At 41.5% G+C, this 25,966-nt stretch overlaps 4 protein-coding genes across 5 annotated transcripts in view; 2 read left to right on the top strand and 2 right to left on the bottom strand.

The window, feature by feature from the left end:
* arhgap31 (Rho GTPase activating protein 31) lies at window positions 1–11,728 on the top strand. Its single transcript, XM_014129333.3, has 12 exons — window positions 1–801; window positions 4,569–4,671; window positions 4,948–5,092; window positions 5,259–5,341; window positions 5,444–5,551; window positions 5,743–5,885; window positions 6,047–6,254; window positions 6,607–6,731; window positions 6,958–7,014; window positions 7,175–7,891; window positions 8,017–8,192; window positions 8,304–11,728. Exons 1-12 carry the CDS (start codon window positions 702–704, stop codon window positions 10,452–10,454), a joined length of 4,116 nt encoding a protein of 1,371 aa, XP_013984808.3. The 5' UTR covers window positions 1–701; the 3' UTR covers window positions 10,455–11,728.
* upk1b (uroplakin 1B) lies at window positions 11,509–16,273 on the bottom strand. Its single transcript, NM_001141263.1, is given in 8 exon segments — window positions 11,509–11,933; window positions 12,828–12,911; window positions 13,384–13,563; window positions 13,980–14,114; window positions 14,505–14,579; window positions 14,768–14,968; window positions 15,278–15,358; window positions 16,227–16,273. Coding segments are annotated over 7 exon segments (798 nt in total). The 5' UTR covers window positions 15,350–15,358; window positions 16,227–16,273; the 3' UTR covers window positions 11,509–11,882.
* Window positions 16,274–16,330: 57 nt separating this feature from the next.
* Window positions 16,331–22,189, bottom strand: tex55 (testis expressed 55). The gene is made up of 4 exons (XM_082958251.1): window positions 22,052–22,189; window positions 18,677–18,814; window positions 18,508–18,570; window positions 16,331–17,910 (listed from the first exon to the last, which is right to left on the bottom strand). The coding sequence occupies exons 2-4, from the start codon at window positions 18,812–18,814 to the stop codon at window positions 17,851–17,853; spliced, it is 261 nt and encodes an 86-aa protein (XP_082814377.1). The 5' UTR covers window positions 22,052–22,189; the 3' UTR covers window positions 16,331–17,850.
* Window positions 22,190–24,132: 1,943 nt separating this feature from the next.
* zbtb20 (zinc finger and BTB domain containing 20) overlaps window positions 24,133–25,966 on the top strand; it is a 54,483-nt gene continuing 52,649 nt past the window's right edge. Inside the window, exon 1 of one of the 2 annotated variants that reach the window (XM_014129337.3) lies at window positions 24,133–24,340. The gene's annotated coding sequence lies outside the window, so the exon portion shown is untranslated. The remainder of the gene's footprint in view (window positions 24,341–25,966) is intronic. The other variant, XM_014129335.3, reaches the window with a different exon arrangement.

The following is a 25,966-nucleotide window of genomic DNA, read 5'->3' on the forward strand; positions in this document are numbered from 1 at the left end:
CTAAACCAGAGAAACAGCAGTCAGCTATTCCCCTCCCCTGACTTCACTTCCCTCCCCTTCTCACAGTCTTGAAATTTCAAACCTCCATGCCACTCCAGTGCCACAACTACCATGACCTTCGAAACATGGATAAATTGAAAACTGGAAGCAAGAAGGATAAAGAAACAAACACAGAAACAATATTCCTGCGCCTCACTGGGTACATCTCCACAGATACAGGGGAGCCAAAGAAAAGGGAGATTGTCTGGGCGGGAGGAAAAGAGGAGCGAAAAAAGACAGGCAGACTGAGTAAAAAAACTACAACAGGAAACCAACTAATTCTGATGCTGTTTCTGCAAATCCTTCTGGGATAAATCACTTCAGAGGACTGCCATTCCCAATCCACATTTCCAGATATTTCACAATTATAACTGACTATGGTTTTTCCCTTATATTTTTGATAGATTGATTGGAAATGTATAAAGCACTAAGAAGCTAAAAGGAAAAGTGACGTCAACTTTATTCTTCTCACAAGGACTTTTCAGTCTCCCAAACTGTTAGTGTTGTTGGTCAAGATGTGAGTGGATGAATCCTTTTTGGGCGGTTTGTATGATTTTTACTTTTGGGCTTCAATTTTAGCCTTTCCCAGGGTCTGTTGGATCAATGGTTGTATATTTGAGGATTTGTTTGTTCTGAACTCCTGGACTAATAACTGGATCCAGATGAAGAATAAAGGAGCCAAGCAGAGGTCCAAAAAGAAAGGAAGTGAGAATGCATTTGACTGTGACTTGACAGAACATCTACAGAATTCAGGAAAAGACGGTAAACTAGTTTCTTTCGATGTTTATTATGTTGCTTCCCTTTTCTAGCAGATTTCAGCAGATTTCATCATGTCCCATAATAATGACCTCATGAATTCAGAATGCAAACAAACTGTTACAGCAACAGAGCCCAATTATTGGTCCATCATTATTTAATGTGTACTGGATTTATTGTGGGCATCGTCATATTTCATGTTTTCAGATTTATTAAACATAGTAATAACCTGAATAAACAACAAATAATAATAGTTATGATAATGTTAAAATAATAATACAGGATGATTTAGAAAACACTTTTCCAAATCCACCTACATTGAGAAAAGGTGTTCTCAGACCAAACACTTAACAATTTAACAACTTGGTCTAGATTAGGTAGACATTTTAATTTTTTATTGAGCTATTACAATGTTGGTACTTTAGTCTGAGAACAGCTTTTCCTAAATTCACAGCGAATTCTCGATGACTGTTCGATACAGGATATGTAATGGTGCAGTTGAATTATCAATACATGTTCTGTATGGAACACCTCTTAAGGTTTTAGGAGAATTCGGAATTAGATTGAGCCTTATTCAACACATATGTTAATTAGATTGAGCCTTATTCAACACCTATGTTTTCGGGCAAAGAATATGTTAAACCTCTGCTTTGGATGATTTGGTAAACTTGTGTGTGTGAGAAATTGGTTAGGAAAGATCCCAGCTGTTTAGATAGTTAACAGTTAGACAGTACATTATTTAGTTTAATCAGGTGTGTGATGCAGATATATGTTGCAATTTGGACATCAATGGACATATGTTTTACATTTCATGAAGTCCTTTACGCACCCACAGAGGGGATTTGTTACTTAGGGTGTGGCTCCTGGTGTTTTTGTCAACTTCTCACCAAGAGGCCTGCGTCTTGCTCTCTCTCGCTCTCTGTCTCTCTCTCTGTCTCTGTGTGAGGATTCTGGGTGGGCAACACTGTTCACAGGGGCAGTAGCAGCCGACAGATCAGAATTCAGACAACAATTTGAGGATGGGTGTGTTTACCCAGATAGTATTTGAATGGAGGTAAAAATAGTTGTATGAAGTGAGGTCATGCGATGTGACTTGGAAACCTTTTACTTTGAACAGATGGAACCGATTTAACAGCTAAACAGAATTGATAAAGTAGATCCTTTTTACACAAGACACATGTTTCTGTTACAGGGGGAGAAGGGACTATAATTTAATGTATATGGCTAATATGATACTTTTAGTTTTTATTTGTCAATTACAAGTGGCTTGTGATGATATCTGCTTTTGTTGACATGACACTGCAATATCAGCTGTTGTTGACTGTCACTAACTCTGTCTGACCCTAGATAGGGAAGAGAAAGAATGTTTATAATGACTTCATTTACACAGACAATTTACCTACGAGGATGTTATCCAATTTAACAATCAACAGCATCTCATTCAATAAGCCGTATTCTTAGATTCCTTTTGAATCCACGAGAAGATTTCCAGGCAAGCAGGAGTTTCGTTCTGAGCAAATACTCAAAAGTAATGGTGAATCAAATCCCATTCGGACCAGGCAGCTACCATTTTGACCACAGGCATGTCACTGCGAGTGTCTGTTCAGATGTGGGAGAACAGACTTTCATTCATACAGCCCATGGGAACCTCTGGGCAGATTGTTTCAAAGCTCCAAAGCTGGAATGAATTGTTTTCGTTTTGCTTGGCTAATGTTCAGCTGCATATCAGCGACATCCTCATGTCTACGTGCTTACTGATTTTATTGTTCAGGTTGTTGTTCATGAGATATGTTAAGAGTCTGAAAGTAAGGGAAACGATGTTTAAGCTGACATTGATCCATGCCACTGTTCCACTATAAGGTATTGTATAGCTTATATACAATAGCTCTGCATTCTCTGGGGACAAGACATCCACGCTTGTCATTGTGTGGCTAAAATGTTAAACAATCCACTGTCACTGGGCCATGCCACTGGCCAGATGGTTCCTCATCCCATTGTAAAGAGTTCTGGGAAGGGCCTCGTCATGGGGCGGCAGGTAGCCTAGTGGTTAGAGCGTTGGACTAGTAACCGAAAGGTTGCAAGATCGAATCCCCGAGCTGACAAGGTAAAAGATCTGTCGTTCTGCACCTAAACAAGGCTACATTTCTCTTCTAAGGTTGTTGAATATAATGGTTTGCCGATTTCAGTCCAGAGTGGAATCATTTTGGCAAAACGAAGTTAGCTATATCTGTTAGTTTTTCTTTCAGCATAGCAAGGAGGTAGACTAACATATTAACTGCTGTAGTCTATGCTATACTGTGCAAAAGAGGAGCTATACATATTTTATTTTCAGTTTAAATGTAATATAAAGGTGTCCCTTGATTTCCAATAATATATTAGTGTAGAAAGCGACCCTACGTTCCTCCTGAATACAGAATTGTAGATAACATATTTTCCTGTGTGGCTCAGTTGGTAGAGCAGGGTGTTTGCAACACCAGGGTTGTGGGTTCGATTCCCACGGGGGATCAGTACGGATCATTTTTTTTAAATGAAATTTATGCATTCACTACTGTAAGTCGCTCTGGATAAGAGCGTCTGCTAAATAACTAAAATGTAAATGTAAGAAAAGAGACCCCACTAGGGAATAAAGTTTCAAAAGCAATAGAGAATTGGGTGGTAACATTTTGAAAGGCCATTTTCTATTAGAGGAAGTGTCACAAGTAATACCAGCTGCAAGGATTGGGTGTGTCCACCTTCCTCTGAAACAAACAAACCATGTTTAACTTCCTGAGAAATTCCACCTTCTTCACAATCAACAACCTTATGGAATAAAAAGCAGAGCTACTGTCTAAAGTATGTTTAGAATAAATAAGTACTGATACAATTTATTGTAATGGAAATCTGTTTCTCCCAAACTGCCCTTCTCTATCCTTCTCTGTCATGGAAAAAAAGGGTTGACTCAAAGAATGAGCCAAAGATCCAGATTCTGTTTATAGCACACACAGTATTAAAGGTCCAGTGCAGTCAAAAAACGTGATTTCGTGTGGTTTATTTGTATTTCCACACTACGAGGCTGGAATAATACTGTGAAATTCTGAAAATTATTGATTATGCCCTTTTAATGTAAGAGCTTTTTGAAAATACAGCCTGAAAATTTTGCCTGTTTTGATGGGATGGAGTTTTGGTCTCACCAGTCGGTAAATTAGTTAATAGACCAATAAGAAAGAGTTCCAAACCTCTCTGCCAATAACAGCAAGTTTTCCGTTTTCCCCTCCCCACTCAAACCACTCCCAGACAGTCCTAGCCAAAAAGCTATTTTTGTTTCTTGTTGACCATTTTAATTGAAAACAATCACAATAAGGTACTTAATCGTTACCCAGAAATAATCTGATATTGAGATAAAATGGCTGCATTGGACCTTTAAACTGACCCTGTCTAGTTCACAGAGGCACTCCTCTTTCTGCTTCATGTCAGCAGTTGAAATGGAATGCCAGAATTTTCCTAACTGCTAAAACCCAAGTTGCCACGTTTGCCATTCACCTCCCTAGACTGAAAAAGTTGCCTATTACAGAAAACCTATATTACAATTTCTCTCATAAATCATAGCTTATTAACATAACTTAGTAAACAAAATCCTAGTGACGACAGTGTTATATGTTGACCTTCACCTCTTAAAATCTGTATGTTGCCAGACTGGACCCTCCAATTGTTTTTATTTGGTTTGCTATGTATGTGTGTCTTTTGATGTCGAATGTATGGTTAAAACAATCTTTTTTTCAATCTTTTTTTTTCAGTTCCTCAAGTTTTAAGGACATGTGCAGAGTTCATTGAGAAACATGGTGTTGTGGATGGAATATACAGGCTCTCGGGAGTCACCTCAAATATCCAGCGACTAAGGTAACTATTTTAGCCACATAAAGTGCCTTCCAAAAGTATTAGGACAAGGAAGTCAAAGTTGGTGTTTGGTGCTCTATACTTAGCATGTTTGAACAGTAAGTTTATAGATTTAGGCCATTGTGAACATACCATGTTGGACAACTTATGTCTATCCAATATAAACACACGTTTCTACATTTCAATCTTACAAAACATACATATACATTACTAGAGGAGTGTGGAAGCGTCATACGTCTCCAGCTGTACATAACCATGTGTTTGTGTGCTTACTTACAGACAGGAATTTTGCTCTGAGTTGTGCCCTGACCTCACAAAGGAGGTGTACCTCCAGGACATCCACTGTGTGGGCTCCTTGTGCAAGCTGTACTTCAGGGAGCTACCCAATCCCCTGCTCACTTATGAGCTTTACAAGAAATTCACTGTGAGTACTGTTCAAAGAGGTAGGGTCTCTACCTGTCCGTAATGCGCCCACTTTGTTAACCAGAATGTCTCTTTGATTTATATTAGGAATGAGTCCTTTAATAGTGAGTCACATTCAAAGAAAGAATGACATGCAACATTGATAATACTTGACTTTTACTGTGTAGGACACCGTCTCAGTCCAGGAGGACCATGAAAGGCTACAACATATCCAGGACGTCATTAAAGAGCTACCACTCCCCCACTTTAGGTAAAACTCACGTCAGCCCTTTTGCTGCCTCTGTGATGTACCTTTCCATTGTTTATATGTGGTTAAAAAGCTAAACAAATTGTGTTTGTCCTCTCTCTTCAGGACTCTGGAATATCTTACCAAGCATTTGGCCCACCTGGCCACCTTAAGTCCCCAGACTAACATGCACACCCGCAACCTGGCCTTGGTATGGGCTCCAAACCTATTGCGGTGAGCTCTACACTAATTGTACACAACCCAATATTACCTTATCCAAGAACATACTAAAACACTTATATGATAACTATATTTTGTTCTTCCATTTTGTTTGAGTTATACTCCAGCTGATATTTAATGTAAAATACCTCCTTGGTTGTGACTGAAAGCATTTCTACTTTCTCGTTTGGCTATGTGTTTTGTAGCTCGAAAGATATTGAAATTACATCCTGCAATGGGGACATGGCTTTCCAGCAGGTGAGGGTTCAGCAGACTGTGGTTGAGTTCATTTTAAATCACACTGAGCAGATCTTCAACCATGCAGCTGCACCAATAAAAACGAAAGAAGGTACGTTGTTTGAAAGTGTTGATTGTGTGCATTTAGAGACTTCCTGAATGTTGCCCTCTTATCCTAATTTTATGTTGCCATTGGAAAACACATTGTATTTACTGTCCTCCTTTCTACCTGATGCCAAAAGGATTTTTTTTAAAGACATTGTTTCGCTACAGGACCCAGTTTGATGTGTGGGGAGAAGTATGCCACTCTTCCTATCAGTGGCCAGGGTGGGCCAATGAAGCTGATGAGCCTAGAGGAGGCCCAGGCCCGCTCCCTGAGCCCTAACCACCCAGCACGGAAAGAGCGACAACGGGAGAACAGTCTACCTTACACCAGCACTGCCACACTGTACCATACCGTCATAGACATATCGGATACCAAGTGAGATGGATGAGAATTCAACTGACTGATTTATTTAGTATACTTAACAAACATGCTTAATACACATCCTCTGGGCTGCCAGGCACCTGGATACATTTGGCAGTGAAAACATGAATCAAAAAACACCTGGTCAAACATACTATACAATCTAACAATAACCCCGAAACAGAGTACACAGTAAAATACCCTGCAAATAAGTCTAGGTTGATTGTACTGTTTTAGCAATATGTATGTTCATTTGTATTGTTTTGTTGTACATTTTGCTTTTGCTCTTCAATGCACACATTGAACTTCAACAAATAACATCCAAACAAGCCATGTTGTTAACGTACTTCATCTCCCTGTCTGTCAGAGGAAAGGTTTCTGGGAAATCAAAGAAGTGGAAGTTCATCTTCAACCTGGGCAAGTCTGTGACGGACTCTAAGGGAAGACTGAGCCGGAATGGGAGCGTGTTTATGAAAGCACAGAACATCACAGGTAAAGCATGATGAATATGCTTATCAACCAATATAGTGAACCCATTTCACTGCTAAGGCTAAATGATATATCAAGGTTGCAATAGAATGTGTACTATCTTACTATGTTTCCCATGATAAATTAAATGATCAAATGAAAATTAATATCACATAAATAAACATGCTACTTGAAATAATTGAGATTATGATACAGAATAAAATAACATGACTACATTGTTCGTTCACAGAAAAGGCAGCTATCCGACCAGCGAGAAGCATGGACTCTTTGTGCTCTCTGCAGACAGGTGGGGCTGAATGCACAACATTGTATACAAAACACTTGTGTCATCGTTAAATCTACTCACAGCAGTTCTCTCTCCTATAAACAAATCTTCATTTGCTTTGTAAATAAGGCTGAGACGATGTGTATCTAACAATTTGCTTCTCGTTTGATTTCCAACACAGATGATGACAAGGCAGGAAAATTCAGCTCTGCAGACGGGGCCAACGGTTTCTTTGCGCCCGGCATAAAATCCAGAACACTTGAATCTGACACGCTCCATGATGTCAGTGAACAGGACCAGGGGCGGGAGTTTGAGATGAAGAGATCGAGCGAGGCCACAGGTGGCAGCAGCCCTAACATGAAGAGAAGGGGCTCTCCACGCGTCTCACCACCACAGCAGAAGGCTCTACCCGAACAACTGAAGGTTTTCAAAGGCGATGATGACCTCAGCAGCTGCCAGCCCAGCTCCCCTAAGAACAGGAGGATGCTGTGTTCTGGCTCCACCCACAGCAGTGCATCCAGGCCCTCCTTCCCTGGAAGTCTCTTTCCAGAGTCCTCCCCCAGGCATCAGCGCAAGGCTCTCAACATATCAGAGCCCTTTGCTGTGTCTGTGCCCCTGAGGGTGTCTGCAGTCATCAGCTCCAACAGCACTCCCTGCAGGGCACAAGGGAAGGAGAGGCCTGCTGCAGCTGCTCTGAAACCAAGCAGAGAGACCTCTCAGTCAGAACAGAGTGACAGTAGTGCCAGCTCAAGTTACAGAGAGCACCCCCTTGGAGAGAGCAGTGTTGTGAGTGAGAGCATTATCTACAGTAACAGCAGCTCAACCCCTCTGGAAAAGGAGGAGAGACCAGCAGAGGAGAGGAGCAGAGAGGAGGCAGTTTTCAAAAGGGTGACAGAAGGTAGGTAATGTTCACCTGTTTACATAGAAAAAAAGCCTGTGTGTGCTCAGATTAAAAACCTTCCTCATCATCCATGGTAATATTGTCTATTAATAAAATAATTACATATCTATTTATTTTATTAGTTTCGAGAAGTGAAGGAGAGGTGAATGGTGTTCAAGGGAAGGTGGAAGTATCTGACCGGAGACAGTCTTCCACTCCCACCACAAGAGAGGAAGATCAAGAGAAACAGCAATTTCCTGGGAAACAACTGGACAACCCGCCAGCACCACAGTATGAGCCAAAAGAACTGACACAACTGGTATGTTTACTCTCCAGTTTAACACTGTGCTTCATCACAGATAATATACAAAGAATAACACAATGACAATGACTGTCGCTTTAATAAGCATTTGTAATTCATGTTTTGCAGGATATGGGATCTTTACCTATCAAGGAAGAGCTGTGGTCTGACCTCCATCTTGAGCTGAAAATTACTGAGCCTGAGATTGACATTATGGACGAGGAGTTTATGCCTGTTTTCTGTTCCACTAAGAAAACTTGTGAGGATGTTAAGGCAATGCCAGATGCTCCAGCAAAAAGAAGAAGCAGCCTTCCAACTCACTCGTTATTATATAAGGGACAGCCTTTGATGCCCGTCAGGCCTGCACTGACCTATCACGGTGCTGACACAGTAGCACATACAGCAAGAAAGCACTCCTCAGACACACAATTTCCAAATGACAAAATGTTACATTTCATGGTCGGCACAGATATGAAAAATACACCTCTACACGCTGCTGATTCAACAGATAAAACAAAAAACAAACTACACACTTGCTCAAAATCTAAGCTCCCAGAAACCGATAAACCCACTTTCGTCAAGCCACGGCCTGTGGTTACTCACCTCGCAGAGCCAAGTTTACATTCTACTCAACAAAGCCAGGTCACAAAGAGTTTGCAGCCAAGGGATGTCGTAACAGACATAGGCATGCCTGTAGCAGAGAAAGGAAAAGAGCCATCAGGGAAAAGTAAAAGTCAAGATGGGGTCAAAGGGGTTTTCCATGACAATGGAAAGAATGCTTTGTCAGTTGTCATGGGAGGCATTGAGAGGCTTTCAATATGTTTGGAAGAAAGACCCCACCACACCTTGGGGCTACCACACCAAGACGATGAGGATGGATGTGGAGGACACTCCGAGTTGGAGGACTTGGAGGAGGAACCTTGGGAGGAGGTCTTCCGCTCCACCAAACAGTGGGTAACCAGTCCTCTCCATTCACCCACACTTAAGGATTTGTTTGGAAATCTAGATGTGTCATCGTCTTGTTCTGCAGAAGAAGGTTTGAGCTCCAAAGAACTAAACGTTCCTCCTCTATCTAGAGATGACAAATCAACAAATGGATCATGTCCTTTTAGGAGCATAGAAGTGTTCCCAGGAAATAGCTCTCAGGCATGCAGCAGCAAAACAGAGACCAAAATCACACATCTACTTCCCTTACCCTCCAAAACCACCCTGGTCGGTGATGATGCAACGAGAACACTAAGAGGAAACAGCTGCACAGCCAAACAGAAAAACACCTCCTCCTCCCAGAGGTTTCACAGACAGATGTCTTATGAAGCATCTCATTCAGAAAAAATAGAGCAGAACAGCTTTTCCAAACACAGGCCCTACTCACTCAATTTGGATTTAGGACATCGACGCATCAGAGACATTTCTAATCAGCAAAACCTTGAATCAGCTGAGTTGTCCTCCATTCAGAGAGGGGCAGTGACACCGTCTGAGACCAAATCCAACGGCCTGTCCCAGGAACTGGAGCTGTTCCTGAGCCATCGACAGGCCCCTGTGCGCCGGAATTCGGCCCCCGTCAGTGTGTCGTCTGTCAGGACGGCCTTCATGGTAAAAACGTGTCAGGCTAAAGCCGTGCCTGTCATCCCCCCCAAGGTGCAGTACAGCCACATACCTCATCCCAGGCAAGACAAGGGCTCTGGTGCAGGAAAGGGACCAGAGAAAGAATTCACAAAAACCAGGGGAGATAAACTAGATCCTGTACCTCTTCTTCCCTCTATGAGGGATCTAAAGGAGGAGTTGGAGAATAAGGAGCCAGTGCCCAAATCCCAAATAAGGCAGCCTATTGCAGAGAAATCTACAGAGACTAATAAAACTACAGCTACTTCAGACCCCCCGGTGCTGAGGAGGAAACGCTCCTCCAATGCAGAGGCCTTTTCTGATTGTCCAAGACCTGAACGGTCTACGGTTCTACAAAGGCCATCCTTTAGGAACCGCCAGAGACCACAGAGCCTCATCTTGTTCAGTCCACCCTTTCCCATCATGGATCACCCACCGCTGGGGGATGATGCCAAGCTCATCCTCTCGCCCATCAGAAGTCCAACTGAAACATCAGCACTTGATGTCTTTTCAAAAGAGATGGCAGAGAACCTCAGGACCCCAGAGGGGGTGACCCTGCGGAACAAAATGACAATACCCAAGAGTGGACAGAGACTGGAGACCTCGACCAGCTGCTTTTATCAGCCACAGAGGAGGTCCATGATATTTGACAGCAGAAACCACAGGCAGATTGAATGAGACACCGGACAGTTTAACCAGTCATGTAGCTACATGCCCCTCAGACTATGTTTCTCAACACTACTCTGGTTATCCTCCTTTTCATCCTCCCTGTTCTTGGACTAATGTAAATGATTTGAGCAATATTGGGTCTATAAATCTACCTTTGATATGAAACTATTTGGGGAAAATAACAGTTTCTTTGTTTCCAATGCTCCACCAATCACCTCTCTATCCTGCACTAAAATAAGTAATCTGGACTCGTGGTATGTGAAGATGTGTGTATTTTAGCCCAAATCATATGCAGTAATTATCAATATTCAAATTATATTTTTTTTATTCAAATGTTAGACATATTTTGTAATGTGCATATGAAGGATAGACAGCCAAAGAGAGGAAAATGTTACATCAACCCATATTGCCATTGGTATTTCAGAGAAGCCATGTACCGGTAGTTTATTTGTTTACATCTCGTCATTAGCAATCACAAGATTGCCTTTTGGCAAAGACAGTTGTACCTTCAGTACTAGCTAGCTACTTTGTTATTAGTTATACCTTATGTCTTAAATATGTTTGCGAACTGAATAATGACTTCATATAGTATGAACCCGCTGACGTCCAGCTATTGTCACTGTGATCAACTTTTATCATAACAGTATCAGGGTAGTGTTTTTTCAACATTCTACGTAATGAGAACTGCAGAAAACTGCTCTTTTAGTTTTAATTGTATTATGGACACTAATAGTATTTATTTATCCAACTATTAATCTATAGATAGTCATTAACACACTTGACCAATTCTTAGTTGTTTTTTTGTTGTTACTTTTAAGATGGACAGAGTGTGTTCTCTTTATTGGTTTGTAAAGTAATGTTTTGGTAAAGTCCGATGTGCTTTTAGAATGAGGAGGCCAGATGACAGAAATACCTAAAGTGTCTGATGTGATAATTTTATCTTAAAAACGAAGCTTTGCTGAGAAATGTTTTGAGTTATAATCAAAAGGAATTGAGGGAAATGGATGTGCTGGCACTTATAATGGTGTAGATTGTGAAAAAGAGGACTCAAACACTATGCATTAAATGTTGTGAAGATTTAAAAAGATATCAGAACAGGGATTCTGGTTGTTTGCAGCTGTGTTGACATAATACTACGCTTGTAACCTGTACAATTTTGTATTGAGCAAAATTGAATGTATTATGTATAGCAACAAAAAATGAAGAGTACAGATTATTGTATGGGACAATTTCCAAACTTTTTTGAGAAAGGTAATTTGAAAAATAAAATTCTATTTAGTACATTTATTGGTTCTCTTAATTTTGATTAGAGACATTAAAATGTAATGAATTGTAAGGTCATTTGTTGATCAGAACAAAAAAGTGTTATATTTGCATTACTTCTTTACTGGTAGGTCTGAACTGAAGTTTATTTGAAGATTTCTTTGTTGGTCATCCTCAGAAATCCAACTGAGTGTAGTGGAAAATGACTCCCAGTATCACAAAGAACTGCAGGGAAAAACAAAGAAAACCGTTGATCCAATTCTCCATATCGCTTTTTTCAAAAAAATTTCCACCACATTTAAAGGGGCAATCAACAGTTGCTACATCAATTTTTGAGATTATAAATTCACTATATGTACCCACTGATTCTCATGACTCATGAGCTTAGTTTAACTGTTGTACTCCATCAGAACCCAAAATATAAGCTTGTTTAACTCAAATCCAATTTTATTTGTCACATCCGCTGAATACAACAGGTGTAGGTAGACCTTACCGTGAAATGCTTACTTACAAGCCCTTAACCAACAATGCAGTTCAAGAAAGAGTTAAGAAAATATTTACCAAATAAACGAATTTTTTTTAAATAAAAAGTAACAATAAAATAACAATAACGAGGTTATATACAGGGGGCACCGGTACCGAGTCAATGTGCGGGGGTACAGGTTAGTTGAGGTAATTTGTACTTGTAGGTAGGGGTGAAATGACTAGTGTTTGTAAACAAAGTAAATGTAAACAAACACTGTATAGCCTCAAAACATGGTTAGAACTTTCATTTTTATGTCATGGATGGTCAGGTCTGCATCCATCGCTCTGTTTCTGAATTTAAGAGTGATTATATTTCTCCAGCCCTATCCTTCACTTTTTTTTATCGAAACAGTGGTGGGGACATGCATTGATATTGTTTCTACTGCTGATTGGCCCTTTTAAGGGGAATTTTAAGTAATGCCATCTTACAATATTTAGGCCTACATGATGAAACAAAACTTATTTTGATTAATGCATACATTGTCTCAATGCTAGAGCAACTACATTTGTTTCTGCAGTGCAGATTTGTTTGAATACTGTACTATTGCATACAAAACACATTTCATGCTTATGGATAAGGAAGTCTTTACTCACTGTCCAACACAATATGGCGAATCCAAACCATGAGACTCCAAAGCCGTGTCTGATCAAAGGACCCGCAATGTAATCATAACAACCCTAAAAGAAAGATAGATTACATTTTATATTAGAGCGCTGTACTGTTTAATGCAGCATAACCCCTCTAGGCACCTCCATCATTTAACCACACTTTATTCAGATCGAAGCTTAAAAAAAATAAAAAAGGTTATTAAATGGTTCTTCATTGTCCGTTCATGGAAGAACTATTCACAATAAAAACTTGGTAAGTCACTTTATAAAAAATATTACTTATGATTTTTTCAATTAACAATTAGATATGTATTTTCATGGTAACTTGAACATGAAATGATCTATCACGCTAGCAATCCTAGCTAACGTTAGATAACGTTATTTACTGCTAGCCAGCTTGTTAGCTAGGGAACCCTTTGCTAAACCATTTTTGCTGCACTCCCTCAGTCTTTTGGGGTTTAGGGGTTTGTGGGGCACTCAATAATGAGGGGATGGTGAACATTTCAGTGTGGTCATTGACAAAGTCAGCTTTGAGAATTACCTGTGCATGCAGGAAAGGGCTAACCCCGATTTTGCAGGCATCTAAATGGCTGATGGCTCCCATAGCGTCCTGCTGACAGCATTGTCTGGGCCAAGGATAATCAGCATCTGTGTTCTGCTGCCTGAAGTGGGACTCATACTTCACCCAATCCTCTGGCCCGTACACTCCACAGCACTTAGACTGCAAGAGGAGCACTCTGGTTACTAAAATGCGTCAGTTAATAGGGACAGTTCAAGACCATAAACGATTTTACATTACCAAACTGTGGTAGTATAGAACAGTAAGTAAATAATAAATCATAATCAAGTAGTCAGTACCACTGGGCAAAAACTGGTTGAATCAACGTTGTTTCCACATCATTTCAACCCAAAAATTTGATGTTGAATCAATATGGAAAACTGATTGGATTTGCAAAAAGGCATCAATGTAAGGACATTTCATATTTTTCTCGCCCATCTTTTAACCTAAATCCAATAACATGGTGACATTTGTTGTTGATTTCACATTGAATTCATGTTAGTTGTCAACTCAACCAAATGCAAATCAAAACTAAATGGTGAACTGATGTCTGTGACCAGTGAAGTAGGCCTAGTTACCTCAGTCATGAACCGGTTCCATGTTTCTGTTACCCTGTTGATTACATAGATCTGGTCCTGGGTGCTGGGCAGATTATCTGGTAGTGGTTTGTTGTAGTTCTGTAGCATTTGCTTCAGGAAGAGGTCGGGGACAAACTGAGGAGATGCATCAAAATGTTGAGAAGATAGCCAAACACTGGTTTTATTTAACATTTTTATTTCAACTTTATTTAACTAGGCAAGTCAGGTAACAGTAAAATCTTATTTACAATGACGGTCTACCCCGGCCAAACCCTCCCCTAACCCGGACGACGCTGGGCCAATTGTGCGCCGCCCTATGGGATTCCCGATCACGGCCGGTTGGGATACAGCCCGGGATCGAGCCAGGGTCTGTAGTGATGCCTCTAGCACTTCAATGCAGTGCCTTAGACTGCTGTGCCACTCGGGATCCCTTATTCCATTTTTTATCATAATATTGAGTGTAGCAAAATCTGAAAAATAATATGCCAAGACCATTTTAACAATATATTAATCTTAATGATTTACCCAGTCTTTATGTGTTGCAGCAGTAATAGCTGATGCCACCTCAAATGCATATATGATCACCATCAGGAGGATGTACTACAGTTAAAACAAAAACATGTCTGAGTCATGAGTTTTCTGGCCAAATGTTCCAGCAGGCCAAACCAATTATGTTTTTCAGTCAAAAGGATAATATTAGAATGCCTTTAATAGCATAAGTATACAGGCATAGAATGCCTTTAAAATATTATTGTTGGAGATGTGACGGGTATAGCAGAACAACTCACAGCTAGTAGGATGTTTCTTTTGGACACAACTATGGCGTGCATTCCCAAGATCGACGTGCAGAAAAGGGCAAACCCAGTGAAAAGGCCTATCCAGGCTCCCCTCCAGATGCTGTCATTTCCTGTGGCATACACTAAAACATACAATCCGCCCCGATCCGATATGAAGAAGATACACATGGCCATCAAGGCAATCCCGCAGCACTGAAAACAGAGGGGAAAGGGGAAGGGGGATACCTAGTCAGTAGTTGAGACAAATGAAATCACAGGTAAATACATTTTTTTTTCAATTATTTTTTTAAACCTTTATTTAACTAGGCAAGTCAGTTAAGAACAAATTATTATTTACAATGACGGCCTACCGGGGAACAGTGGGTTAACTGCCTTGTTTAGGGGCAGAACAACAGATTTTTATCTTGTCAGGTCGGGGATTCGATCCAGCAACCTTTAGGTTACTGGCCCAACCACTAGGCTACCTGCCGGCCCTCACTATTTCATATTAGTCAAACTTACTGCAATAACCAAATTGCCCCAGATAATCAAGGCTCTAAAGCAGCGGTCCTTGGTGTCCAAATCAGGTGTCATGTTTCTTCTCTGTATCAAAAGTAAAACATAAATGAGTAATGTGCTTAACATTTGTGCGTAGACAGTTATAAACTAAACCAGTCACTATAGTCAAGGTAGTGGCATAAACATTTGTACATCTATAAATGTATTAATGAACAACAAGTAAATTCTAAAAGTACAAGACCAGACTGGACTTAAAACCCAATGTGTTATGATGATTCAGGTGACACTGTGGCCTGTAAATACAGGTGTGGATCAAATATACATGGTGTCAGATTGAGAGGTGTTGTTGTTCTCAGGCAGACAGGAATCTGTGTGACAGCAGAATCTCATAAAGAAAATAGAACTATAAAACCGACCAGTATGATTAATAACGGTCTACAACCTTCTTTCAGACAGACTGAATACTAGCTCTATCAGTCAGACAAAATCACTAATTTTCATACAAAATCCTGTAAATAACAGTGTTAGTAGGGAACTGATCCGTGCCCTGTCATTGCAAACCACAATACAAGTGAAGACCCTACTAAATGAAACTTAAAAATTGTCATGCAAGTTGCAAAAACTATTATGTTTACAGTAAGATGTATTTGGTAACACCAGTAGCCCAGGCAAAACTGAGGTACATTCTAGATCAACTCACAGAACTCTTGACCTTCATGAGTATCCCATTATTGTGGTACACTTACAAAAAAGGGTTCTGCGGCTGTCCACATAAGAGAACCTCAATGGAAAAGGTTCTACATGGAACCCAAAAGGGTTCTACCTATGGCTACAGTCGAAGAACCCTTTTTGGTTCTAGATAGCACCATTTGTTTTCTAAGAGTGTATTTTAAATATCACTGAAGCGTCATATGTGTAGTAGATGTGAAAACAAACACAGATAAAGGCTTACCTTGGTAAACAGAGTGACCTGTGAGAGACATCCACAACCAAATAAAGAATGAACGCTCCCCGCGACTGGTCTTTCATTGAAGTAACATGAGATTGTGAAACCTGTTTGGTTAGTTTTGAATGTTTATTGTAAAAGCAAGACAATCCTGAGTCATTACAAACAAAAGTGACCCAAGATAACACCTTGGAACAGACAGTTGATTCTCAACTTTAATGACTGTATTTCCGCAAAACCAAAACTTAATGGACCACCAAATTGGGAAACTGGTCCAAAAAGTGTTGTCATTGTTGCTAGATTTCATGTAGGCTGCTCACTTATAACAGTTCTGCCAAGTGGCAACTGAGTATGCCTAGGCCTATTCCAAATGGGAAACTATGACCATGTTCTTGGTTTAAAGTTTATCCACTGCATACAGTATGTCATAACTGGATGATCACTCGTTATAACCATAGCATTATGTTTTTCTGTTTTCTCGATCTGCCAATGGCTTGCAGTCTTTACAATGATTGGAGAATCATCTTGAAACATGAAAAGCATAGATCAGATAGTGTGCGTCGCTTGATCTATCACTATGTAAACTACACATGGTACCGGTCTGTCTCCATGGTGACATAACATGGCACTTTCTTCAGTCCTCTTGCTATGGTGGCTAACAGACCTAGTTACCATGGTCCTATCTATTATCAGTGATGGGCTTAAAGAGGATAGAATTCAAATTCTGAAGAATTACTTTGAATTCAAATTCTGAAGAATTATTGTTTCCCCAGAGTCTCATTATTTACAACGCTGTGGTGCCACGGGGGCTTACTCAAATGAAATGAAACGCATCAGGAGTTTCAAGGTCGATGTGTAGCTGTGGCAGACAGATAGCACAAGGGCCTGTAGTGGCCATTCCTTCACAGGCAGAGTACAGTATGTTTTTCTAAAATGAAAAAGTGGAGGAAGAAAGTGGGAAAAATTATATTAAGCATATAGGTTATTTTCTGAGATTAAATAGGCTAGAAGGGAGGGCGGGAAAAGGCCAGGTGCCCAGATGATAGCATTACATTATAGAGATAGCCAGAGAAAAAAAATCCTTCAAAAAAATTTTGAGAATCAATCATTTTGATTTGATTCATGTCGTTAATGCTTTTTAATGAGCTTTAACCTACAATTTATGAAACTTTGACTTAATGTCTTGAAAACGTCTAAACCCAGATTGCTTCATTATAGTGGCTCATCTGAATAGCCTATTTGGTGACTGGCTGAGCATTGAACAGTCTGCCTGGGATACAAAATAAAAAAGAAATATTTGTTTTGTATACTTCTGTTGCATTGAAGTTATTCTGCAATTGAGATATCAAAATTGTATCACAAGGTTGTTTGTATGTCTGGTCTTGCTAAATTGTAATTTGGACTATAAAATAGCTAGCCTACTTCACAATCAAGACTTGGTCTATAAATTGCTGAGGCAGTTTATAGTGTAACATAGCCTATGTGTATTCCTGTGAATGGCCTATGCTAGCTGGTGATTTGGAGTCCCCCCGGAGATATACAGACGACACTGTGAGCAATGAATTACGTTTTACTCATGACTGAATGATGCAGTTGTCTTCTGCAGTGCATGGTAGAACAGGCTGCTAGCCTACTCTATTTTCTCTGCTTTGCTGTTGGATTCTTCTCTGTTTCGAATCTTCAATTGTACCTGAGCAGGAAAAAGGGGGACTTTCCATTACTGAGCAGTTATATCCTTAAGCAATAAGCCACGAGGGGGTGTGATACATGGCCAATATACCATGGCTAAGGGCTGTTCTTAGGATAAGGAGTGCCTGGACACAGCCCTTAGCCATGGTATATTGGTCATATACCACAAACCCCCGAGGTGCCTTATTGCTATTATAAACTGGTTACCAACGTAATTACAGCAGTAAAAATAAATGTTTCGTCATACCCGTGGTATATGGTCTGATATACCACGGCTGTCAGCCAATCAGCATTCAGGGCTCGAACCACCCAGTTTATAATGTAGGCTACATAGTGAGGGGGATTCATGGTGACATCACAGGGACCCAACAACAACCCACCACCTCTGCTAAACAACCCAACTCTCATCCTCTGTTTATATGTGGCAATACACACAGGGTAAAAAAAAGAGCAATGAAAGGATTTAAAAGGGTTCAGGTTGCCTGGGCAGTATTACTGCCTTGATGCCAAGAGGCCAGGCAAAACATTTAATAGGCCTTGTTATTATATCTGTATGGTCTCTAGGCCTTTATCTAAAAACATAAAGGAGTCATCTAACCTGTTCTAACATGAACTGAAGAGGATCGTCTGGCCTGTCAAAAACCAGGTTCTCAGCAATCTCCTGTAGAAAGATCACACAAAAAGATGATTAGATTGGAAACACTCTATGCCCATGTTTCATGATCACCAACTTTTGTTTCACTTCAGAAGTAAGGTGCTTTTCTCACCTGAAAGATCTGAAGAATTTGATGACTTTCCATGTATTTTACAGAGCGCTCATAGGGGTCCAAGTAGGATGGCACAGAACATGAAGACAGTTCAGCAGTCTCTGTTATAAGCACTTTGTCTGTTGCTGGGTCTGCCATCTGAGTAGAGAAATTATTACATTGTCATTTTTCCATACTGCATGATATGACACTCCAAAAACCTGTATACAGGACTAGGAGGAGTTTCAGTGATGAAATTGGCATGAACAAGGACCTCTGAAGAATGAAAAAGTGAAATGGTCTGGCAAATTATCCATAACCTGTTTTTTATAGTGACAGGTTACTAGCATCACTGACAAGCATCACTACTCTGGACGGTTCTGACTTAGAATGTCACGCTCTGACCTAGGAGAGCTGTGTTTTCTCTGTTTAGCTAGGCCAGGGTGTGATAGGTGGTTGGGCATTCTATGTCTTGTTTTCTATGTTTTGGCCGGGTATGGTTTCCAATCAGAGGTGTCTATCGTTGTCTCTGATTGGAAGCCATACTTAGGCAGCCTGTTTTTCCTGTGTTTTTTGTGGGTAGTTGTTTTCCGTTTTAGTTGTAAGTACCTGACGGAACTGTCTGCTGTCATTTTGTTTATTTGTAAAGTGTTCATTCTTTTTTCATTAAACTACAAGATGAACATATTCCACGCTGCACCTTGGTCTACTCACTTTGACGCCTGTGACAGAACTACCCACCACAAGAAGACCAAGCAGCGTGGGCAGGATGACTGGACCTGGGAGGAGATCCTGGATGGGGCAGGACCCTGGACAAGGCCTGGGGAGTATCGCCGTCCACAATGGGAGATCGAGGCAGCGAAAGCGAAACAGCGATACTGGGAGGAACCCGAGAGGCAGCGCAAAAAAAAAATGGGGGGGGGGGGGGGCACACGGGTAGATTGGCAAAGGCGGGTTTAAGACCTGAGCCAACTCCCCGTGCTTACCGTGGGGAGCGAGTGACCGAGCAAGCACCGTGTTATGCGGTGATACGCACTGTGTCGCCAGTGCGTACTCACAGCCCGGTGCGCTCGGTGCAAGCTCCTCACCGTGGCCGTGCTAGAGTTGACTGGCAGCCAGGGAGAAGTGCACCGGCTCAACGTATCTGGTCTCCAGTGCGTCTCTTCGGCCCAGGTTATCCTGCGCCTGCTCTACGCACGGTACCCCTCATTCACCAGCACAGCCCAGTTCGTCCTGTACCAGCGCTCCGCCCTTGCCGGGCTAAAGTCAACATCGAGTCAGGGCGGGTTGTGCCAGCCCAAGCACCAGACCTCCAGTTAGCCTCCACGGCCCAGTGTGCCCTGTGCCTGCTCTGCGCACCCAGTGTCCTGAGCATTTCCCCAGTCTGGTGAGACCGGTTCCAGCTCCCCGTAGGAAGCCTCCAGTGATGATCAATGGTCCGAAGCCTCCAGTGATAATCCATGGCACGAAGCCTCCAGTGATGATCCATGGCCCGGAGCCTGTAGGGATGATCCATGGCACGAAGCCTCCAGTGATGATCCATGGCCCGGAGCCTGTAGGGATGATCCATGACACGAAGCCTCCAGCGACGCTCCTCAGCCCGGAGCCTCCATCGACGCTCCTCAGCCCGGAGCCCCCAACGACGCTCCTCAGTCCGGAGTCTTCAGCGACGGTCTGCAGCCCGGAGTCTTCAGCGACGGTCTGCAGCCCCGAGTCTTCCGCGGCGGCCTGCAGCCCCGAGTCTTCAGCGGCGGCCTGCAGCCCAGAGTCTTCAGCGGCGGCCTGCAGCCCAGAGTCTTCAGCGGCGGCCTGCAACCCAGAGTCTTCAGCGGCGGTCGGCAGTTCAGAGCCTCCGGTGCTGATCCACGGTTTGGTTCCTCCGGCGACACAGAAGCGGGGGGATCAGCGGGCGGTGTGGGGGCTACGCCCCGAACCAGAGCCGCCGCCAATTATAGATGACCACCCGGACACTACCCAATAGGTTCAGATTTGCGGCCGGGAGTCCGCACCTTTGGCGGGGGGGGGGGTACTGTCACGCTCTGACCTAGGAGAGCTGTGTTTTCTCTGTTTAGCTAGGCCAGGGTGTGATAGGTGGGTGGGCATTCTATGATTAGTTTTCTATGTTTTGGCCGGGTATGGTTTCCAATCGGAGGCAGGTGTCTATTATTGTCTCTGATTGGAAGCCATACTTAGGCAGCCTGTTTTTCCTTTGTTTATTGTGGGTAGTTGTTTTAGTTGTAAGTACCTGACGGAACTGTCTGCTGTCATTTTGTTTATTTGTAAAGTGTTTATTCTATTTTCATTAAACTACAAGATGAACATATTCCACACTGCACCTTGGTCTACTCACTTTGACGCATGTGACATAGAATATGTGGACAACTACAAATATCTAGGTGTCTGGCTAGACTGTAAACTCTCCTTCCAGACTCATATTAAACATCTCCAATCCAAAATTAATTCTAGAATCGGCTTCCTATTTCGCAACAAAGCCTCCTTCACTCACGCCACCAAACATACCCTCGTAAAACTGACCATCCTACTGATCCTCGACTTCGGCGATGTAATTTACAAAATAGCCTCCAACACTCTACTCAGCAAACTGGATGTAGTCTATCACAGTGCCATCCGTTTTGTCACCAAAGTCACATATACCACCCACTACTGCGACCTGTATGCTCTCGTCGGCTGGTACTCGCTACATATTCGTCGCCAGACCCACTGGCTCCAGGTCATCTATAAGTCTTTGCTAGGTAAAGCCCCACCTTATCTCAGCTCACTGGTCACGATAACAACACCCACCCGTAGCACGCGCTCCAGCAGGTATATTTCACTGGTCATCCCCAAAGCCAACACCTACTTTGGCCGCCTGTCCTTCCAGTTCTCTGCTGCCATTGACTGGAACAAATTGCAAAACTAGCTGAAGTTGGAGACTTATCTCCCTCACTAACTTTAAACATCAGCTATCTGAGCAGCTAACTGATCGCTGCAGCTGTACACAGCCCATCTGTAAATAGCCCAGCCAATCTCCCTACCTCATCCCCATATTGTTTTTATTAACTTTTTTGCTCATTTGCACGCCAGTATTTATACTTGCACATCATCATCTGCACATCTATCACTCCAGTGTTAATTTGCTAAATTGTAATTACTTCGCCACTATGGCCTATTTATTGCCTTACCTCCTCACGCCATTTGCACATACTGTATATAGACTTTTTTTCTGGTTAAATAAAGGTGAAATAAAAACAAATAAAATAAAAAAGTGACAGGTTGTGAGAAATGAAGAAAATAGAACGTAGGTCTCTAATTGCGTTTTCTCTCATTACCCTATATCAGCACATAACTTTATGAACAGTAAAACGAAATGACTGAAATTAATTGACAAACACCTACCTTTTCGTATGACAAGTTATTGTTTTTCCTCAGTTACTACAAAATGTCAATGCCACTGATCTTTAGGCGCAGTGGTAGCTGAATGTGAACCTCCCCGGGGCGGGTGTTAGACGTTTCCCCAGCAACTGTAAACAAGAGCTTTTGTGAAGTCATGTATACAGTTTTCAACAGTATAGAAAGGCGCCCAGTTGTGAATTTGAACTAAAGACACCAGTCTGCCTAGTAGTAGAGAAGGGCTGGATACGAGATACCTTAGCAATTAGCAATATTCTCCCAATGTTTTATTATATCAATCATTCATGGAACAGCTACAAATTCCACTTATTGCTGAAATAATTTTGTTCATTGCATCAATAAATGGTGCTTTGTTTAAAATAATAAGTAACTGTAGAAACGGTTTAGACCAGATTAATCCATAAAAACGATTTAGACCAGATGAATCCATAAATATGCCTGCTATGACTAATTGATTTTAAAGTGTTAGGACATGTTCAAAAGAATGATCGTTGTATTCAGTTGGTGTCATGTCTATCACCGAATATTGTTTTTATATGTAGGTTAATAGTCTAGCAGTTAACAGCCCCTGTGATACTGAGTGTCCTCCCCTGAACCTGAACCCATAATAAAATGACATACAAATATCCGCCAGATGGCGCTCGTAATCAACTAAAAGTACACGTCTCACAATATCCGGAAATCTACAAATCGGGAAGAACATTTAGGCTACTGCCATGAGAAATGGCGTTTGTTTGACGCAACACCCAGCTATACTGTACATTGTTTGTAGTTATGAGATTTGTCTTACTGTACTAAGCGAAAAAGGAAATACGTTTATATCATTTTAATGGGCTACATTTTCTCAATGGTTCTCTTCCATGTTGTCTTTCATAATCTAATATAGTAGGCCGAAGCACGCGCATTATTGTTATTATGCTATGACACACGTAGCCCAATTATCTTACAACATAGCTTTATTCATGAAACATAACCTCCTGATAAGTATGAGAACGTAGATGACACTTGGGATTTTGCAGATACGTTCTACGTCGTGGTGTTGCCTGCAACTAATACCCCACGTTTAGAATATACAATAAACATTAACTTCAGCTCAGTTTAAGGTTGATTATTCCAGTCTAGACATCAGACAAGCGCGCGCGCACACACCACACACACCTGTCACTGTCTAGACGAGGAGGGGGCACACGGAGGGGGTACGAGGAAGGGGGGTCACTATTCTTTATTTCTTGCCAGTCAGAACATAATGTAGGTCTGTCTATATGTGAACGCATTGGAGAACAACATTTTTTAATATTGCTTTACTCAATCTGATTGGCCAGCTAAACCGTCAGCATTTTTCCCCCCACTTGGCTTGAGGTCAGCTAGGGACGTTGAAAAATAAATAAATGAGAAAATAGAAATGCGTAGAAAGTAAAAGACACGGCAGGCAATCTAGCTTGTTGGTGCTAAAAATGATAGGCGGGTACGTCATCCAATATAAAGCTGCAAACCAATCGGTAGCGGTTACTGACAACGACATTGTCCAATGCAAAGTACAGACACATGATCGACATTTTTCTCAATTGACTGCCCTTTTGATCGAGGATGGAATATTGAGACTTGAGAGAGTGCTTCTGTTTAAATTATAGACCAAGAGTAATAATTCCAATATAGGCCTGCTTCATTATATTTTCGGATAAAAGCTTGTAAGACGAAATGAACACTTGATGACCTCTATAACAATGATTTCCTTAGAGAACATTCTGCGAACAAGACATACATTCTGCATGGATGAGCATTTCAAGACCCAGAGAGCAGAATTTAATTAAGAAACTACAGCCTTCGGTTGTCCATATTGGATCAAAAAACTTCCCCGTCTGCGTAGGAGGAACATTTACTACTTCAGAGCCCCAATGGAGCCAGTTTCACCGTCCCACCGCGCTCCGTAGAGAGGGTATACGACTCAATGATTGGGGCAAAACCACGCTGACCGATATATCTTCCAACCTACACCGCTCAAGAGATGGCTCTCTGTTCCAATCGTAAGTGAAAAGGCGTGCCTGTCCAAAATATTCAACGTATAGTTAAAAAATGGGTGGGTACATTTTAAACTCGTTTAGGTCCTCTATGAAGGTAGGCTGCAGCGTGTGTTTATTGATGAGATGAAAGAAGATGGAAGTGAGAAATGAAACAAAGTAAGGGAAAATATTAAAAAACTCGAAGCCTTGCCGGGGAAAAACCGGGGAAGCTGCGAAACGCTGTCGCCACTGGAGAACAAGCTTAGGACAGCAGGTAAGAAATAGGAAAAGTGAGGGAAGGGGCGGGTGTTAATAGTATCTATGTTAGGCTATTTATAAGAAGAGAAACGACAGTTATTCCCAATATATGAGATATACAAAACTTAATAGGAAGTGAAGCTTAGAACAGCCTACGGAACATTTTTCGCTGAGTTCCATTGCCTCCATTTCTTGATTTCCCACCAAAATATACATCAGAATCAAAAACTTTATTTAATTCCAGAGGCTCATTGAATTAGAACTTAAATGCAGAATGACATATGCTATTGTGGGGTTTATTGATTGCAGACAGTCTAGTTTTACAATAGCCTGGTCCGTTTACATTGCACCCGACAAAAAAGACGCGCTGCACACTGTCATGACGTCCCAGGTTGTCATCTGTCATTATTCTCAACATCAATGCTTATTTCCTTAGTTTTACTCCTTCCGATTTTTGACAGAGATATGAATTGTGTTGACTCAGTTCTACTTCTGTCTGTTTGAAAACGTCATTGTGAATGAGACGCCATGGTTAAAAATGGATGAGACAAGTGAGACAAAATAAGGATAATTTGCTCGAAACATCTGGAGTCCAGTGCAGGCGGTGTAGTAAGGAAAGCGGAATAAACACATTTATAATGGTCTTTAATTTGTGAATGAGAAGGAGCGGGCATGCAATTTAAAACCACCATGTAACTCAGTCTGTTGGCTATTTTCTCGGACTATGCCCAAATTTGCCCAACCTTTATCAAGTCAACACTTGTTGGCACGAAATAGAAGTAAAATCGCAATAAAACCCTCCAACCAATCTTTTGGCACATGCTGTACCAGAAGTTAAAATTAGGATGCATGGTGTCTGACATTTGTCAAATTAAATTATACATTAACATCTGCCTGACTCACAAAGATAGCCTACATTTTGAGCCAATATCCTCCGCTAAAAGTATAAAAGACAGTGCTGATTTAGTTCACCGATAAAAGAAAGATTGTCCATCTGCTCTGGATTTTGGTGCCATGTTTTACAAAATGAATGCCCTCTTTTATTGTCACGATCTGTGTTGCGCAATTCCAGCTAGGCTATTTTAACGCACATGACCGTATAGGAAATTAGAAGAGGGACCATTTTAAAAAGATTTGAATCTAGAAATAAGATATGAGTAGTTTATAATCTACTTCTCACCATTTCACCCATAAATGTGGCTTATGAGAGACCGTCCGATTTGTATTATAAATGACAGCACACGGGTGCTTGAGACAGTGAATTGGTTCATCAAGAGGTTGTCTTATCCACTGAGATATGGGCCTAGCCCCGAAAACACAAACAGTTTTATTAGTTTTAACAATTTTAGTGACGGTTGATTAGACAGTTGATCACTTGGGCAAAACATCCTGTCCATCTCTCAAAGTTGTTGAGACTGTTGCCTCAGCGCCGCATGTGGATTTCAGCAGCAGACCTGGTCAAGGTTAGGAGTATAGCCTATTAGAATGAAACGGCAGAGAAACATCAATCTTCGAATCTTTTGAGGTGATTGCAAAAGATAGGACTCACGACAGCACATTTGAAACACTCAAAGAGATGACCTTGGAGGCACGATTGACTCAGTATGAGCCTCCTCGGTAGGCCTATGTGTTGACTTGCTCA

Source organism: Salmo salar, chromosome 11 (genome assembly GCF_965601325.2).
Source record: "Salmo salar chromosome 11, fSalSal1, whole genome shotgun sequence".
In the NCBI taxonomy this organism is placed as follows: domain Eukaryota; kingdom Metazoa; phylum Chordata; class Actinopteri; order Salmoniformes; family Salmonidae; genus Salmo; species Salmo salar.